The 15,193-nt window shown below is 43.2% G+C and overlaps 1 protein-coding gene across 1 annotated transcript in view; it reads left to right on the top strand.

Annotated features, from left to right (window-relative positions):
* TXNRD2 (thioredoxin reductase 2) overlaps positions 1-15,193 on the top strand; it is a 53,209-nt gene that overhangs the window by 18,011 nt on the left and 20,005 nt on the right. The window contains exons 9-11 of the mRNA XM_048513907.1: positions 6,495-6,514; positions 7,805-7,896; positions 11,053-11,227. Of these exons, the coding sequence (XP_048369864.1) occupies positions 6,495-6,514; positions 7,805-7,896; positions 11,053-11,227 (287 nt within the window). The remainder of the gene's footprint in view (positions 1-6,494; positions 6,515-7,804; positions 7,897-11,052; positions 11,228-15,193) is intronic.

Here is a 15,193-nt window from a genome sequence, read left to right as displayed (position 1 = left end):
AAATATATTACTAATATGTATTTTGTTTTAAGGACAGCTTTTGAAGAAAACAATTTTGTTAAAAAGCCTATAATGTTTATGGTAAATGATGTTTATGGTAAATGGTGGCTGAGATCTCTGAACTGTCCATTTAAGTACTGGACTGCATTTTACTTGAATTTATTAGTGCATTAGATTTTTGTCAGTTTTTAACCCCATCTCCCCAGATATACAGCACAATAATAAATATTGCTTGAACCCCATTTTAAAATCCTGGTTTCACGGTGTGAACATCTTCAGTTCACCACGGCACCTCTGTTCAGACTTCACAGTGACTCGCGGCTTTATCATGCCAGGGAATTCTCTGCATGAAGGGAATTGAAAAGAGCAAGGAATGTATGTCAGCACAGCAACAAACAGTTACAATCCAATCAGAGGTTAATTCGACCTTAAAATGAGGCTTTTCTGTGATTTTTAAATTTTATTAAATTTCTTTACCACCTCTCCCCTTTTGAGGAAGTGCTATTAGATCGGCTCCTGAGCCTGGTCCTTTTGTTATTATTTTTTAAAGCCAAGATTCTGGATTATGAAGTTTTCCTGATCTTCCACTGAATAAAGAGTAAACATTTGTTAATAACACTCTCTTAAAAACTGGTTTTATGGCTTGGACCAACAGTGGATCATTTCCTTTAAGCCTGTCAAACTGGCTTAGCCATAGTACACCCCTATCCAAAGATACCAGACCTCTCCATACAGGGGTCTGCAACCTGTGGCTCTCCAGATGTTCATGGACTACAATTCCCATCAGCCCCTGCCAGCATGGCCAATTGGGGCTGATGGGAATTGAAGTCCATGAACATCTGGAGAGCCACTGGTTGCAGATCCCTACTAGCATTTATACTTCTCATATCAGAAATGGAACCTGAATTGGCTTCTATTGTGACAGTACCTGGCTCAGTTCATAATGGCTGATCTTATATCAAGTACAGGCAAATTACATTTTATAGAGTTTTTATGCCTTGGATGATACTGAAATTTTGTCCCAAAAAAATTGGGAGGGGGGGGGGTCCTTTTGCTTTCTTGCTTGCTTGCTTGCTTGCTATCACAAACAAAAAAGGGTATTCTTTTCTGTCTCACATTAAAATCCAAGACCGAGCAAGAACTATTGGGTCATAATATTCATCTGTGTATTGAAGGCAAATATTACTGCCAAAATTCATATTTTGAGCTTTGGGAGTCTGAACCTTGATGGCATTACTACAGCCAAATATCCTCTTAGAGGGAGAAGAAAAGTATTGCAGTTGGATATAAAATCTACCCTTTACCCCAGTGATGGCGAGACCGAGTGCCAGGGGCGGAGCAAGGAGAAACTGCGCCAGGGGCACAGGTGCGCCCTGCGCCCCTGCCTCGCCCCTGTTCGCCCCCACCCTGCCCTGGAATGCCCGCAGAACACCCTGAAACACCCCCACCATGCCCCCAGAACGCCCTCACCTCGCCCCCACAGGGGTGCACGCCCAGTGCGTCATGCACCCTTCACCCCCTTGGCGCTATGCCACTGCCAAGTGCCCAAATTGGGGCAACGGCACGTGTGCCCACAAAGAGGGCTCCGAGTGCCACCTCTGACACGCGTGCCATAGGTTCGCCACCGCTGCTTTACCCTATATGCTGGATATTCTGACTCCTGCTGGCAAGGATCTTGCAGTCTTTGGGGGTGAGGATCTTGGTATTTGAGGAATATTCAGGCCCTTTCCACCATCACCCCTTCCTCCCATCAGGCTAATGATGAGCATGTTATTAAAATAAAAATGCTTCTCACAGTTACTATAACATTTACCCCCCACCCCGAAAAAATATTTTTTTTCCTGCAATTCTCACAGCAGCAGAAGAGGGTGCTTCACGTATCAATCAAAAAGACCACACTGAAGCCAAAATAGGCAACCAATCAACATTTGGGCCGTGTTGACTCCTGAAAATGTTGCATCTGTTCCATTCTCCCTTCAATAGATAAACAGGGGGTGGTCTTTGAGTACATTTTAAAAGGGAAATTAAATCTGCAGTTGTTTGCAGTATATCAGTCACTCCTTGAATTCTGAGAGCATGATTTATGTGAGGAAATTGCATGTTGTTTTTTTGCTGTGCTTTTCTCCCCCCAAACCAAAATGCTATCCCTGTGAGATATTTCTGTGAAAATGTGGCTTTTGTCCAGTCGCTGTTAATGCAAGTTGTAACAGTGTAAGGCGGGAGTCTTGTGTTTATATGTTGCATTCCTAAGCTTTAGTCAAAATAAGCCTTGAGGGCCTACAGTAGCATTTCTGTACTTTATCAGCCTGTGTCGCTGCCGACAGAGGAGGGAGTCGATGGGCACATTTGAGCCACATTTGTTTCTGTCAAGTGGATTTCCTTTATAAATGTTCCTATGATTCAATTTAATGCCTTCGTGTTTTTGAAATTTACTCTCCTCTGGCATTTACTGCTTTGTGAGCTTTCTCCCTCTGTTTTTACCTCAGAGCCTGGCTGGCAAGTTTGGGAGGCGTCACTGGGAAAATGAGACGTTTTTACAGGCCTTAAGTTTCAGAGAACTTTGAAACAACAGCAGATGTCTTAAGAGCTGCAAAGTAATGTTTGCCTGATATAACACAGTTACTGGCAGTGGCATCTTCTGTGTAGGGAACAGAGGGAATCATAAGTTCTGAAGCCTATTGACACATGAACTGGTTGTCTGCACAGTGCATGTTCTTTTCCGCCTTCCTGGTTGTGTGCATGTTCCCTTTCCCCTTCCTGGTTGCATGCATGTTCTCTTTCCCCTTCCTGTGTGGAAGCCCTCCATATGAATTGGAGAGGTACACAGAGATTTCACTCTATCTAGCAAGGTAAATTGGTGCCTTTTTTCAGCGTGCAAGTGGGGCTACCATGGTGGACTATGTCTCATTGGAAACAATACTCCCGCCCATAGTAAACTGGTGTTTCACAGAGAAAACTGAGCTAAAATCATATTGGAATAAATATTGTTAGTGTTTAAGGTGCCACCAATTGTCTGTTTTGTTTTTGTTACAGTAAACTGGCTATCCCACTAGAATAAAAATCCTTTGCCCTAACAGACTAGTCTTCTATGTGAAGGGATGTTTTTGCTATGGGGGACTATATTTTTGCTATGGGGGGACTATATCACTATATGAGCCGCCTTATGTTATAAAGTAGTACAATTAGGGTTGCCAACCTCCAAGTGATGACTGGAAATCTACTGTTATTACAGCTGATCTCCAGGTGACAGAGAAGTTCAGCTGGAAAAAAATGACTGTTTTGGAAGGTGGATTCTATGGCATTATATCCTATTGTGGGGCATTCATTGAAAATGCTGGGGGGAAGAATTAGGACTAATAAAAGGAAACACTTCTTTACACAACGTGTGATTGGTGTTTGGAATATGCTGCCCCAGGAGGTGATGATGGCCACTAACCTGGATAGCTTTAAAAAGGGCTTGGACAGATTTATGGAGGAGAAGTCCATCTCTGGCTACCAATCTTGATCCTCCTTGATCTCAGATTGCAAATGCCTTAGCAGACCAGGTGCTCGGGAGCAGCAGCAGCAGAAGGCCATTGCTTTCACATCCTGCATGTGAGCTCCCAAAGGCACCTGGTGGGCCACTGCGAGTAGCAGAGAGCTGGACTAGATGGACTCTGGTCTGATCCAGCAGGCTCTTTCTTATGTTCTTATTGATGTCCCTTTCCTCCCCACATCCCACCTTCCCCAGGCTCCATCCTCAAAATCTCCAGGTATTTCTCAACCTGGAACTGGCTACCCTAAATGCAATACAGGCACAGATTTTATCACCTTGGTGAGGACTTGACATGAAATGGACCTTAGCTATTTCTGCAGTTATAGGGGGCACTTCTGAAACCCACTGTTGGTGTGGGAAATTATTGTTTGCTTTATTGACAGTAAAGTCTGTCTTGATGTTTCCATACAGTCCATCATTTGAAGGAAGGGTTGTATGGAGCCTTATAGTGTTAGACAAGCTTAACATGTTTACCTCCTTGGAATCTGTGACCTCTCCCATCATCTGTTATATGTGAACCACCACACCTGATTTTTGCTACCAGAACACTCAACTTCTCCTTTCTCCCCCTTCCATTCTGTAAATTTCTGCATAAAAATGAAGAAAAGGATTTTCTTTCATTCATTGCCTCTGAGGAAGTGAGCTCTGACTCAAGAAAGGTCACGATAAAATAAACGCTATTAGTCTTTAAGGTGGCATGGGACTTGTGTTTTGTTTTGCTGTAATAGACTAACATGGAGACCCCTCTGGAATTACAACCTTAGCAGCAGCCAGAGGAGTGTATAAGGGCCCTTAGCTTAGTGAGGTTTCGCTGCTGATTAAATTATAGAAGGGACCTCAAGGGTCATCTAGTCCAGCCCCCTGCACAATGCAGGAAATCCACAATTTCACCCCCCACTAGTGACTCCAGTTCTATGCCCAGAGGCTATGACTGTCTCATTCCCTCGTGAGAACATTATAGCTTCAAGTTTGCTTGAGCCCATGTCTGTGGGGGAAAGGCAGTATATAAACAGTTTAATAAGTAAATGGTGTGGCTTGTAGAGCAGCAGATGAAGCAAGATATTCTGGTTGTCTACTCCGTTGGGGCATCTCGTCGTCCTTATTGTAGCCAAATCTCAGTCTGATCCCCTGAGCCCACCTATTCTTAGTGCTGAATAATGCTTTCGCACAGCCGGACAGTTGCAAGCCTCCCCTGTCTTCACAAGATTCATAAGCGTTGCTTCAGAATAATAACTTCAGGCACATTCCTGTCACCCCACCCCTCACAGCGGAGTGGAGTGCTGATGACTTTTGATGGAGCACCCGCAGCATTATTTTGAAGAGCTGGCTTTTTGTGATGGAATTATATTATTAGTACCTCTAGGGATTAGCGCTGACATCGGTATTATCCGCTCGAGCAACGCATTATCCTTTTGAAAGGACCAATGTGTTCCTTTGACTGGGCCACCCACATCTTAGTTTGCCCTGCCGAGGAGTTGTCGTCTTAATGTACAATATTTGTGCATTCTTTCTCTCTGTTAAAATGAGGAGATACAACCCAGAAAATATCCATATCCAACCTTTTTTGTTCTGGCCTCCATTTTTCCCCTTGTTAGCTGTTGTCTGGGTAACCAGGTAATCCCCCCCCCCCCCCAATAGCTTTGCTTTTATAAAGAGCCTCCTCTCCTCCCAGTATTCATTTGCAAAAGGTGAAATAATTGTTTGGGGTGAAAAGGATTGCATTTTTCTGTTTTCTTCCACTTTCATTAGAGTGGGCGCAGCAAGTTTTCCTGAGGTAGTATCATTGAAGGATTTCTGCTAAAGAATAGTCTTATTTCTATGCTGCTTTGTTGGAAAGAACCGCTTCAGTCGTCGTCTTTGCAGCTACCGCAGGAGATCATTGTTAGCAGTCACTCTGGCAAACATATTAGTCAAGTGATGATGATGATGAAGAAGAAGTGTGTGTCGTTGAGCTATTTCAGATGTCTCATCCAGTATTTTAGTGTCACCTTTCAAATTGGCTATTGTCACAAACAAATTTTTTTCATTGGAGCCAATTCACCTTGACCAATGCTGATCTTCCTGTGTATTTTGCTACTAGATATCGGGAGCCTTGTTTTTTTTTTTAGAACATATGAAGTTGCATGATACTCTCTCAGGTGGGCCTGAAACACAAATCTCTGTCTCTCAGGTCCACATCTCCATTCTACCAACTTGATTTGATTAGATATTTACCATTGTCAACAAAACATGGATTCTCTCTGTCCAGCTTGGATCGTCTTCTCTTTTTTCCCCATGAAATCTGTCATTGTGTAGGAAATTAGGGCTAGCACTGTGTTCATGACCAGTCATGGAAGCATTGCCCTTGCTCCAAATTAGCTTTGTTTTTCCACACTGACAAAGCCAGAGCAGAAGTGGCTGTGTAGCACTGTGCTGTTATCAGTTTACTATGCGATCCCTAACTAGCTAGTATCACTCAATGAAAGGAGTGTAAGGAGTATGTGTGTATGTAAGGAGGAGAGGAAAATGTGCCAAAGCAACAGTAGATCTGTGGGGGAAATTGGATGTTCTCATCTGCAGAGTTTTTGAAGAATAACTGTCACCCCAAAAGTTTTACATTTGTTTCCAAAACTGAAGAAGGGAACATTCTTCCCTGTGCTAAATAAATGGGTTACAATTACTGTTTTAGAAGTTAATGGGGAGAGGTTTGTCAGTTGTATTAACCTTGTATATTTTTAACAGACCACTTTCCTCCATCTGTCCCCTCCTGTGCAATCTGATACCTGTCAAAAGGTATCTGGAAACTGAAAGCCAGTTCTACCTGTAATCATGCCTGAGTTCTACAAAATACTTTGTTTTACTGGTTGTGGTGGGTTTTCTGGGCTGTGTGGCCATGAAAGCCTTCGACAATACATTAACTTGTTTTAGTTATGTGCAGTCTCATCCCTGTACTCTTTTTTGTGTGTCTCCCTGTGAACAGGTTACTTGTTGGAGCCAGCTGTATCCTTTGTAAAAGCTGTAATGATTTATTATATGCTCAGCATATTTATTTTTTCTGGGAAGATTCAATAATCCGAGCAATTAAAAAGAGTGTGAGGCAGCTCTGCAAAGGCAGCAAATATGTTGTCCAAGGAACTTGTTCAACAGTTACATGGACTTGTTTCATCTCCTTCTAAAGAGACTGTACAGACAGCAAGTCTTTCAAATATGACATGGCAGGAGCTGGGAAATTTCTATTAAATAATGCTCTACTTTGTTGGGTTTGCAGCAGTGGCGTAGTGGTTAAGAGCAGGTGCATTATAATCTGGAGCAACCGGGTTTGATTCCCTACTCTGCCGCTTGAGCTGTGGAAGCTTATCTGGGGAATTCAGATTAGCCTGTGCACTCCAACACATGTCAGCTGGGTGACCTTGGGGTAGTCACAGTTCTTCTGAGCTCTCTCAGCCCCACCCACCTCACAGGGTGTTTGTTGTGAAGGAAGAAGGGAAAGGAGTGAGTTAGCCCCTTTGAGTCTCCTACAAGAAAGAAAAGGAGGATATAAATCCAACTCTTCTTCATCATCTTACTTCTGATAGCCCCAAGGAGCTGTTCTGAATCTTGAAGATTTATTCTCTGGCCACCAGAAAATTTGCTGGGTCCCATTCTGGAATCTGATATTGTGTTTTGTTTTGTTATTTTATTTTATGCCGTCCTTCCCCTTACAGGGTTTGTATGCCACCTTTCCCCTTATCTTGCAACAGACCAAGAACATACTTCTCTTAATTAACTGAGAAGGGAAATTCTTCTTTGAGTTGCTTTAGACCCTGGGATAGAAAAAAGACCTATTCCTGCTTTATGACAGAATGTATACTTCAATTCAAAAACCTTTATTAGGCAGAAGTTAGGGGAAACAATTTATCAGCTCCTTCTCCAGTATGACTGCTTTATCCATATCAGACCAATCCCTGATGACTTTTTGCAGCTTGATTATATGTCCAGATTGGTACAGTCCCAAACTCCCAGTATCACATGGTTTGGCCCATCAGCATTTTGTTTAAAAAAAATCGTGGAATGGCTCTCTCTGCATGTGGGTGGAAATGAGAAAATCCAGAGGAGCGACTTTGCCCTGTTGGTCGTCTGCAGTTTGAGCTCAAAGTGGTACTGTCCTCCTTCAAGTGCTTTTCAACCACCTCGGGGAGAATGATGATTCTTGGAAATGCCCATGAAAACTGTTGTGAGAATGACTGATGGATATCTGGCTTCCTCACTGATTTAAGTTGAGCTACATTCCTTTGACTGTTGATTTACCAGATGTTTCCCTCGAGTGCGCTGGCTTTCTCACAGGCCTCAGATTAGATACTGCAGTCATGATGAGGAGCATCCCTCTTCGAGGATTTGACCAGGTAATTGCTACCATTGACTGTTGTTTTAGTTTGGTTGGCTTTTTACGAAACTTGTCCTACGCCGTCCGTGCTCACTGGTGCTGGGATGTGACCCTGAACAGAATTTGAGAAACCTGCTGGAGAGTGCTGTAAGTATGGTCCAGCTAGCCGAAGTTCATCAGCCTTGACTTTGTAGCAGTTCTCCGGGACATCAAGCAGAATTCTTTCCCAGCGCATCTACCCCACATCCTTCCTTTTAACTGGTGAGGCCAGGAATCTACCACTGTCAGAATCTGGAATCTTACCCTTGTTAAAGTGGGGCCTTATTCAGATTTGTTGGGGCTTATTCAAATTTGTGGTTCTGCCACTGAGCATCGGCAGAAAGATCCTATGGTGGCTTTCTGCCCTGAGTCACATTGATTTTTGGAATAAGGAAATGTTCCCTGATTTATTTCTTTTTACATTCATTTCAGTTTTTTGTCAAGCAGTTTCAGTTCTGTTGTTTACTTTTGATTTAATATATATTTGTTTGAAAACTGTGTGCACATTGCATAGTCTCTGTATGCAATTTATGTGGAATGTAGGCATACAATTTATGTCACATACATGAAATATCTATTTCTAACTGTGCAACAGCATGCATTTTGGGGGAAAGAATTATAGCCTCTCCCATTGTGCTGTAGCCTCAGATCTGAACTGTGTGTGTAAAGTGCTGTCACGTCAGACAATTTATTGGGAGCCCCTAGGATTTTCAAGGCAAGAGACTGACATAGGTGGTTTGTCATTGCCTACCTCTGCATATCAACCTCTGGCTTTCCTGGGTGGTCTCACATCTAAACACTAACCAGGGCTCGACTCTGAGAGCCAGTGTGGTGTAGTGGTTAAGAGCAGGTGGATTCTAATATGGAGAACCAAGTTTGATTCCCCACTCCTCCACCTGAGTGGCAGAGGCTTATCTGGTGAACCAGATGTGTTTCTGCACTCCTACATTCCTGCTGGGTGATCGTGGGCTAGTCACAGTTCTTTGGAACTTTCTCAGCCCCACCTACCTCACAAGGGCCGTTTCCGCATGGCCATGCTGCGGGGGTGTCCCAGTAGGTCCCGGTAGGGGCGGGGAAGACGGCGCAGCCTGCGCGGAGGCTGTGCCGTCCCCCGAACGCCTTACCATCCCTGCGACCTTCTGGCGCGTCGCTCTGGAGTCGCAGGGCGGGGGGGCATTTCCCCTGGCCTGGGCGACGCGCCGGAAGGTCGGAGGGACGGTAAAGCATTCAGGAAAAAAGGGGGGGGAAATGGCACCTTCCAGCTGCTGCCGTTCACACGGCAGCGGTTGGAAGTTGCTGTTTCCGAAAAACCTCGCTCAGGGAGCGAGGTTCGGAAACAGCGACTTCGCGCCGCTCGGGGGTTGCGAGCGAACCCCTCCCCAGGGATGCTGTTTTTAGTGTCCCTGGGACGCTGTATTCTGCTCATGCGGAAACAGCCAAGGTGTCTGTTGAGGGGAGAGGAAGGGAAAGGAGCTTGTAAGCCACCTTGAGTCTCCTTAAAGGAAAGAAAGGTGGGATATAAATCCAAACTACTACTGCTACTGCTACTTCTTCTTTTACCTTCTAAGAACTAGCTTAGTCCATCCAGGTCAGTGCCACATCTGAATAAGACCTTTCCAAATCTGCTGTTTGCTTTTTAAAGACTCCATAGAATGCCTAACCACAGATCTCCTGGATCACACCTTCATTGAGCATAGCAGACATTCAAACATCTAAAAAGGTCTGATGCCCGGGTCTGCTTACCATCTTCTAGAAGGGCTGCAAAAATTTAGACTGGCTCTATTTTGGATTGATGTATTGTATAGGATAGTTACAAAAATGAAAGAAACCACAGAAGTTAAATCAGTTGGGGACAAACTGGCACCAAAATACTGGTGCATCATGCTTTGATCTTGTTTTGTTTTTTAATGCCAATGTGGGATTTGCAACTGCTCTTCTAATGACCAATAACAAAATGCAGTACGTCAGCCAAAAAACAATTCTAAACGTAAGGTCTTCTGTTTAGGTAGATTTGTGATCTCTCCTTCATGCAGTGAGCAAACACACCTTTTTAAGTACCACACTTTGACTTGCTATTACCAACAGCAGTGACTTTTTTTTTTAATAAACCTGTCAGCAGGAGAGTTTGCTGTTTGACAGCTGTGTGGCATTGGTTCAAACAACCAGAGATATTTTCTAATAAGGTGTCGCTTGCTCTTGTAGAGGAGTTTTTCAGGACAGTGAGTCACCGACACATTGGAGAGGTGTAGGACTGGCGCACCAGAGAGGGGAGGACAATTATTTGTGTTAACAAGGATCAGGTTGTATTTTCAAATCACCCTGCCCTTTTTTGTTGGCACAGCATGTCTGTACGTCGCACAGGCGTCAGGAAGCCAGTTGATACCCAATCACCAGGCTGCTCTGTTGTCACAGGGAAAAATTTGGTTATTTATTGCATACTTGCAAAATGCCCATTTTCCAGATAGGTAAGACAAAGAGAGGGAGAGAGAGAAGATCACGGGAGGAGGGAGAAGAAATGCATCTGCGTGGGCACCAAGTTACATGGCCTGTCCTATTGGTCCTTGGCAGCAGAGGCTGGGGTTGTGAGATAATGGTAAAGACCAGGGGATGTAGAAATGGCCACAGGCATAGACAGCGTTAGAAGGGGGATTAGCCAGATTCATGTAGGAGAGGTCCATCAGTGGCAACTAAAGGAAATGAAAAGAAAACCTCCACATTCAAGTCTTTGAATACCAGTGCCAGGTAGCAACAACTTAAGCTTAGAATGTTACAGATCTCTAAAGAGTTTCCATTACCTGTGACAGCACATGACTGGAATAGCTGCCTCCCCCTGATCTCAGATGAGAACTCTGTCCTATTGCTGGTGGGTTTTAGAGGACAATCATTTAAATCCTGTTGTGCTTCTGGTGATGTCTCCAGAACATACTTTTGGTTGAATCTCCACTTTCAGAATCAGTACGTGTGTGGAAGTGGGAGGGTGAGCTGCTTTTCGATAGTTTGGGGAAACACTTGGGCTTGATGAGCTGTTTCCTGAGTCAAGTTGGATGTAGATCCAACTTGATTGCAAACTGAAGTCAAGATATGTGTAACTTAATAAGGACAAATTCTTCTTCCTCCAACTCTCTTTCCTGTGTAGCAAATGGCCACCTTAGTAACAGATTACATGGAAGCCTACGGCACGAAGTTTTTGAAGAAATGCGCCCCAACTAAAGTGGAGAAGATGGGAAACGGCAGGCTACGAGTTGTGTGGAAACACAGCGACTCTGGCAAAGAAGATATGGATGAATTTGATACGCTAATGTGGGCAGTAGGTAAATGTTTTAAAAACTTGTTTCCTGTCCTTTTTGCTTAACTTCAGGCTGCTACACGAGTCATGATCATCTCTGCAACATCAGATGATAGTATGCATGCATGCAGGCCAACTGCTGTGCCCTCAAAGACAGAACTGATTCACTTTTCGTCCCCTGAAACATGATGGGTTTTAATACTTTGAGTAGCTAGACATTAAACATGGGTATGTAAGCCAGACCTTAGAGAACGCTGTTTTAATGACTGCTGAGAGCTCTAATTCAGAATCAGAATCAGTTCCCCTATCTGAGAAGGGAACAAGATGAACACCTCATTCGTGGGAACCCAGAAATCCCTTTCAAGAGCTTATCTGTTTGTCATACATATCTGTGAGATAACTGCTGAATCTGTCCTCCACAGGTAAGTGTTTAATTACCCTTGAAACCAAGCCAGAAAAACTACCACAATTGACTACAATTTAACATGCTACTCTTCAGCTGGAAAATATTTGCACCTTTGTAAGAAATCAATTAAAGTATATGAAATGTTGGCAAACTCTCCAACAAGCTAAGAACTCCAAAAGCCAGCTTGATTAAGAAAAGAAATTAAAATGCTTCTGAAAAGTTTTCATGCTTAAGTTTGGATGGTACTCTCATTAAGAACGTAGCTGCACAGATATGAGGCATTTGCTAGGAAAATGTAAGAGAGGAAAAGAGATTGCCTAACATGACACATCACTCCTCTGAACAGCAAACTTGATAATCCTTTGTCTATCAGCTGAGCAGCAAACCAGTGTGACTTACAAGGTTTCTGCATGCTTGGGAGACTTACTGGGTACTCAGAAAAACATTCTTTAAAAAACTTATTTCAAAATAATAAAGCCAAAACACGCTGAGAAATGAGCATGCTCATTGCCCTTTAGCAGAGTCTGTATTCAACCTTTCCAGACCCAGAAGTTCCTTTCTTGGTGTGAAAGCAAAATGGAACCCACTTGATTGCAAACATTTGAAAGGAAGTGACAACATAGACACATGACAGAAAAGGAGGGATCCAGCCTTTGCTAAAAAAAACCCTCTTCCTCACTGAGTTATTTTGCGTTACCATTTTTCTGCTCTTCTCAGCTTGCTTGAAGAGCAGATCCTTGTTCTCTGTGCATGAGCACCAAGCAGCAACTCTTTTCAACAAGCAGCAGAAAACAAGATGACTTACAGGAACTTGTGACTCAGCAGGAGTACTCTGTGACCCACCTGAGTCCCAGTCCTTGGAGTGAAGACCAGGGCTTTCAGAGGGAATTAAAGCAATTGAGAGTCAAATCTGAGGTGAGACAGAGGAGGGAGTGAAGACAGTGACCTGCAGAAACCCCAGAGGACATATAGTATGCTGGAAGGAAGAGGTACTGAGTTGAGGGGAAATTTCATAGTGTTTATCCCCTGTTGTGGTTCCAACTTGTAGATAGTATCACTGTGAATTAAGCTATATGATCTGACAGTCCCATGGCAGAGCCTTCCCGGATCCTAACATTTCAGAATGCACGAGGGAGTGATGGGAAATGGTGTTCTTCAGTGCTCCCTTGAGTAACACTCTGAACCCATAAAATTCCCTGCCAAAAAAGGGGAAAATACCAGCAAAGTTAAAATAACAAAACTAGATTGAAAAGTATCTGTCCATCAGTTTGTCAAATAGCATCTTTGGCAGCTTTTAATGCTTATCAAAAGTTTAGAAATTGTTTGGTATATGAGATTTCATCATTCAAATCCCCACATTTCCCAAATACCTTATCTGATTAGCCTCAAACCTGTGGAGTAATTCCAAGCCCTGCCCTTGTGAGCGAAGCCATATATTACATTTAAATATTCCAGGTGTACTTAGCTTGATTTCTGGCTGTGTTTGGAATGGGAGCCAGGGAAAAGGAAGTAATGGAGCACAATCAGTGCAAAGGTTAACATATTAATAAGTGCAGATAGTTGAGAGCCACTCAAGACTATATTGTGCCGATGGAAAAACAGTTCCTAGGCCCCCTCCGCACATGCAGAATAATGCATTTTCAATCCACTTTCACAATTGTTTGCAAGTGGATTTTGCTATTCCGCACAGTAAAATCCAGCTGCAGAGATCATTGAAAGTGGATTAGAAGTGCATTATTCTGCATGTGTGGAAAGGGCCCCAGTGGATGTACTCTCAGGCAAATTTGGATCCAGATTAGGTACCCCATGAGTTGTGTGTGAATTGGGTTTTGTTTCAAAATTTTGATGAATTATCTTCATGTTTGTTTATACACATCTTTGTTTTTGCTTTATTTGTGGTTTTCATGGTTTATTTGATTTATTGGTTTTAGTGAGAAACATTTCTGACTTTCTTTTCTATCCAGTATAGATGACATTTTCACAAATTCTGTGTCCTGCCCAAGGGATCATCCTAGCCCAATTTTAGGGGATGCGTTGATACAAAAAAGAAAACAGCTGAAGGGGAAACTGAGGAAAATAGATGACACTTGTTCTTATGGTGTTTTGTTAGCCTTAAAATGGGGATTTTTTGAGGGAGTTTTTTCCCCAGTCATCCCCTTTTTTCCCATTTAGCAGATCTGTCTATGTAAATGGTTTTTGCATGCAGAACTCCTTAGGTATACTTCTTTGGTGGTGGCATATTTGGTGGTTCCTGACAGTAAGGACTGTTCAACAGTGGAATGCACTACCTCGGAGTGTGGTGGAGTATCCTTTTTTGGAGGTTTTTGAAGAGAGGCTGGATGGCCACCTGTCAGGAGTTCTTTGATTGTGTATTCCTGCATTACAGGGGGTTGAACTTGATGGCCCTTGAGGTCTCTTCCAACTCTATGATTCTGTGATTCTATATGAATGCATGAAGCTACCTTCCACTGACCTGATCATTGGCCTTTCTTTCCTATGGCTGTCTATTCTGACAGCAGTTCTCCAGGATTTCGTGCAGAGGGACCTTTATTGCTCTATTCCCTGAGACTTGTGTTTGAAACCTTGGAAAGCTGCTACTAGTATAACTAGGCAACGCTGAGCTTGATAGATAAAAGGTGTGGCTTGGTGTAAAGCATTTCCATTGGACGTTTGAAGTTGGAACTTCCTGAATGCACCTGCGTCCTCTGCCACTGTGCTGTGTCCCCGTCTTATGATTGTCTGTTAGATATGATGGGTGTCCTGCCATACCGCTTGTTACAGTGTGAATATACTGAGGGACCACATCACCAGGACTGTGAATGTACCTGTGATTAGCACAGAGAGTGTTGATTCATTAAAGACCATTTCAGGGGGTAGCCATGCTGGTCTGCAGTAAAAGAGCAAGATTCAAGTCCAGCAGCACCTTTAAGGACCTTTGCATCCCAACTCCCATCTTTGTAATGATCCTTCCACCTTTTGACTGGGATATAAGACCTAAGGATCTCCTTTCCTGCTTGTCTCTGATGAAGGGAGCTTTGACTTTCAAAAGTATATATTATGGAAATCTTGATAGTCTTTAAGGTGCTACTGGACTCAACTTTGGATTTGGTGAGTTTTAGGAAAAATAAGCTTTTTGTGTCTGAAAACTCAGATTTGAAGCTCTTCCCTTTTCAGTGAGAAGGGAATCCTTAATCCCTGGCCTATAGGATTAAAGATTAAGCCAGTTAGCTGTTCAAGGTGGTAAACTGATGTGAAGCTGGTGTATGATTCAATGTTTTTATTCTGGATCAACACACCCATAGCAGGTGTCTCTGATAACAGACATGGGAAACTTAGTTGTCTAGAGGATTTCCTGTCTGACAACAAGCCAGTCCCAAATGCTGAGTGAAAGGGGGCAGCTTGTAGAGCTAACAAGAGATCTACTGCAGCAAGTTAAACTAGTTGTTGCCTGAATCCACCAAAATAAATCAGGGTTTGGGATCTAAAGGGAGAGCACAATTCATCTCCCCCTCTGCATAATGTCTACCCTTCCTCTGACACCAATGGCTGTCTATACCATTTTTGCTTAGTTGCAACCACAAACAT

The sequence above is a fragment of the Sphaerodactylus townsendi genome, linkage group LG13 (assembly GCF_021028975.2).
Source record: "Sphaerodactylus townsendi isolate TG3544 linkage group LG13, MPM_Stown_v2.3, whole genome shotgun sequence".
Taxonomy (NCBI): domain Eukaryota; kingdom Metazoa; phylum Chordata; class Lepidosauria; order Squamata; family Sphaerodactylidae; genus Sphaerodactylus; species Sphaerodactylus townsendi.
The sequence above is the reverse complement of the archived record's forward strand: the minus strand, read 5'-3'. Positions and strand labels throughout refer to the sequence as shown.